This window comes from Camellia sinensis, chromosome 5, assembly GCF_055761805.1.
Source record: "Camellia sinensis isolate YWXY chromosome 5, ASM5576180v1, whole genome shotgun sequence".
Taxonomy (NCBI): Eukaryota; Viridiplantae; Streptophyta; class Magnoliopsida; order Ericales; family Theaceae; genus Camellia; species Camellia sinensis.
In genome coordinates this window covers 164,395,373-164,398,462 of record NC_138965.1, presented here as the reverse complement: position 1 = coordinate 164,398,462, position 3,090 = coordinate 164,395,373, and the positions used below count along the sequence as shown (strand labels likewise).

General features: G+C 46.8%; 1 protein-coding gene across 4 annotated transcripts; it reads left to right on the top strand.

The window, feature by feature from the left end:
• On the top strand, positions 1 to 2,261 carry LOC114282310 (uncharacterized). Of its 4 annotated transcripts, none has more exons than XM_082870345.1 (2): positions 1 to 497; positions 576 to 2,261. In XM_082870345.1, the coding sequence occupies exons 1-2, from the start codon at positions 56 to 58 to the stop codon at positions 1,922 to 1,924; spliced, it is 1,791 nt and encodes a 596-aa protein (XP_082726471.1). In that variant the 5' UTR covers positions 1 to 55; the 3' UTR covers positions 1,925 to 2,261. The 4 variants fall into 4 exon arrangements, with proteins under 4 accessions (XP_082726471.1, XP_082726470.1, XP_082726469.1 ...); XM_082870344.1 differs by having other exon boundaries at positions 570 to 2,261; XM_082870343.1 differs by having other exon boundaries at positions 1 to 818; positions 849 to 2,261.
• Positions 2,262 to 3,090: the final 829 nt, after the last annotated feature.

Sequence of the window (3,090 nt, the reverse complement as noted above, 5' to 3'; positions counted from 1 at the left end):
TAGTCTTATCTCACTGTCTCTGTGGTGTGAAGTTTGTGTACTCGTGGGGACATCAATGTCTGGGAGGTGCCTTTTGGTGGTGGTGTGGTGTTTCATGGTTGTGGGTTGTATTGAGGGCAGGAAATTACAGGAGAAAAATGGTGAGAAAACGAAAAAACCAGAATGGATCCTTGATGGTAACCCGACTTGGATTAGCGGTGGCGGTGGGTGGAAAGGTTCAACTCTTGGGCACTCATTCAGTTTTGGTAAGCGAGTAGGGTATGGTTTTAGTTATGAAGAGCCTGGTAGTGGTGTAGGAAAACCTGATTGTGTTGGACAAGGTGGTCAGATTGGTGGCAGAGGTGGGGGTAGCGGTGCTGGAGGTGGCAATGGTGGTGGTGGCGGAAAACACCACAAGAAGGGGAAAAAGCATCATTATGGAGGGGGTGGAATTAGTCATGGGGGAGGGATTGGAGGAGGTGGTCATGGTGGTGTTGGGGCTAGAGGTGGAGGTGGAGGTGGAGGAGGGGGTGGCAAAGGCAAAGGAATTGGAGGAGGTGGTCATGGTGGTGTTGGGGCTAGAGGTGGAGGTGGAGGTGGAGGAGGGGGTGGCAAAGGCAAAGGAATTGGAGGTGGAGTTGGTGGTGGAGTTGGAGGTGGCATTGGCAAAGGAATTGGGGGTGGTGGCGGTACCGGAGGAGGTATTGGTGGTGGAATAGGGGGAGGTGGTGGTGTTGGAGGAGGGGGTGGCAAAGGCAAAGGAATTGGAGGTGGAGTTGGTGGTGGAGCTGGAGGTGGCATTGGCAAAGGAATTGGGGGTGGTGGCGGTGTTGGAGGAGGTGGTGGTGGTGGTGGTGGAATAGGGGGAGGTGGTGGTGTTGGAGGAGGGGGTGGCACAGGCAAAGGAATTGGAGGTGGAGTTGGTGGTGGATCTGGAGGAGGTGGTGGTATAGGTGGTGGTGGTGGTATTGGAGGAGGCATTGGTGGTGGAATAGGGGGAGGTGGTGGTGTTGGAGGAGGCATTGGTAGCGGAGGTGGTACTAGTGGGGGTATTGGTGGGGGCATAGGTGGTGGTAGTGGTGTTGGAGGAGGCGTTGGTGGTGGCGGGGGTGCTGGAGGTGGCATTGGCAAAGGAATTGGGGGTGGTAGCGGTGTTGGAGGAGGTGGTGGTGTTGGAGGAGGGGGTGGCACAGGCAAAGGAATTGGAGGTGGAGTTGGTGGTGGATCTGGAGGAGGTGGTGGTATGGGTGGTGGTGGTGGAGGTGTTGGTGGTGGTATTGGAGGAGGCATTGGTGGTGGAATAGGGGGAGGTGGTGGTGTTGGAGGAGGCGTTGGTGGCGGAGGTGGTACTAGTGGGGGTATTGGTGGGGGCATAGGTGGTGGTAGTGGTGTTGGAGGAGGCGTTGGTGGTGGCGGGGGTATTGGTGGTGGTAGTGGTGGTGGTGGTGGAATAGGGGGAGGTGTTGGTGGTGGTATAGGTGGTGGTGGTGGTGGTGGAGGAGGTATTGGTAGTGGTGGTGGTGGTGGAATAGGGGGAGGTGTTGGTGTTGGTATAGGTGGTGGTGGTGTTGGAGGAGGTATTGGTGGTGGTGGTGGTGGTGGTGGGGGCATTGGTGGGGGCATAGGTGGTAGTGGTGGTGTTGGAGGAGGTGTTGGTGGTGGTATCGGTACTGGCGGGGGTATCGGTGGTGGTGTAGGTAGTGGTGGTGCTATTGGAGGAGGTGTTGGTGGTGGTGCTGGAGGAGGTGTTGGTGGTGGTATAGGTGGTGGAGGTGTTGGTGGTGGCGGGGGCATTGGTGGGGGCATAGGTGGTGGTGATGGAGGAGGCGTTGGTGTTGGAATAGGTAGTGGTGGAGGAGGAGGATTCGGAGGGGGTGGTGGCAATGGAATTGGGGGAGGTGGTGGTGGAGGATTTGGTGGAGGTGGAGGCGGAGGTGGTGGTTGAGGTATTGGTGGTGATGGAGGGGTTGCTGTTGGTGGTAGTGATGGAGGGGTTGCTGTTGGTGGTAGTGGTAATGGTGGCATAAATGTTGGTTCCCTCAACAATATGGAAATGAAGAAACCATGAAGTTGAAATGGACACTCCTCTACCTATACTCATGCATGGCACGATAGCATGATTTTCTCTCTATTATTGTTTGAATTCTTAATAAATTTTATGTAACCATCCTATCAAATTTTTCATTTGTAACTCTATGATTGAATTCTTGTAATGCAATTGTCTGTTTCAACAACAATAACTGTGTTTCATGAATCCATTGAGAAACAAGTTTCTTTTCCAATCCCTGAAATTCACTATTTCTGTTTATTATTCAAGAAATTGAGACTAGGTGATCCATCTGGAATTTTCATGACACTCCATGTGTGCAAAGTTTAGTTAACCATTTTGTTTGGACACAAGGATTGAAGGCCAATAACAAACACAATTGGGAAATTGTTATTTTTTTAAAATTTAATTTAATTTAATTTAATTTAATTTTTAAATTTTTGCTTGATAAAAAGGATAGGCGGGAATGACCGTTGGTAAACAGATCTTTCAAGTTTGAGAGGCATTGTGACTAGGTTATTTGGCATCTCTTATATTAGTATATTTTTTATTATTTTTTTAGGTCACATAATTTCTTTATTTTTTTATACATCTTTTCCTACAAATTTAAAAAATATATTTATTTAAATTATTCCAAAATAATCCTGTCTGTTATTTAGTAAGATTCATTTGTGCCATGTGAGTCCAAATTTGTTTAGTATTATCTCATTTTTTGTTCTATCTTTTAAAAAATATAAAAAATAAAATTTATTTGACAACCACGTGGACTAATATAAAATTGATTTTATAATTTAACCACAAAGGATCTAAAATTATTTTTATAATTTAAACTAAACTACTACAGCATTTTCATAATTTTGTCACACTAGGATTGAAATCTTTGAGTGATTAAAATTTTATTTCGTGCAATGTATAGGATTTTTAAAACTCCGTGTCAGTAATTTTATTTGGTCGATTCCACTGGTTAACATGCCGTCCGGTTAAGCCAATAATCCTTGACTGGATTATTTTTTTGGTTTGGTCAACGCCTAGATTTCAAAACATTGCATACAAAATTTCTTTTC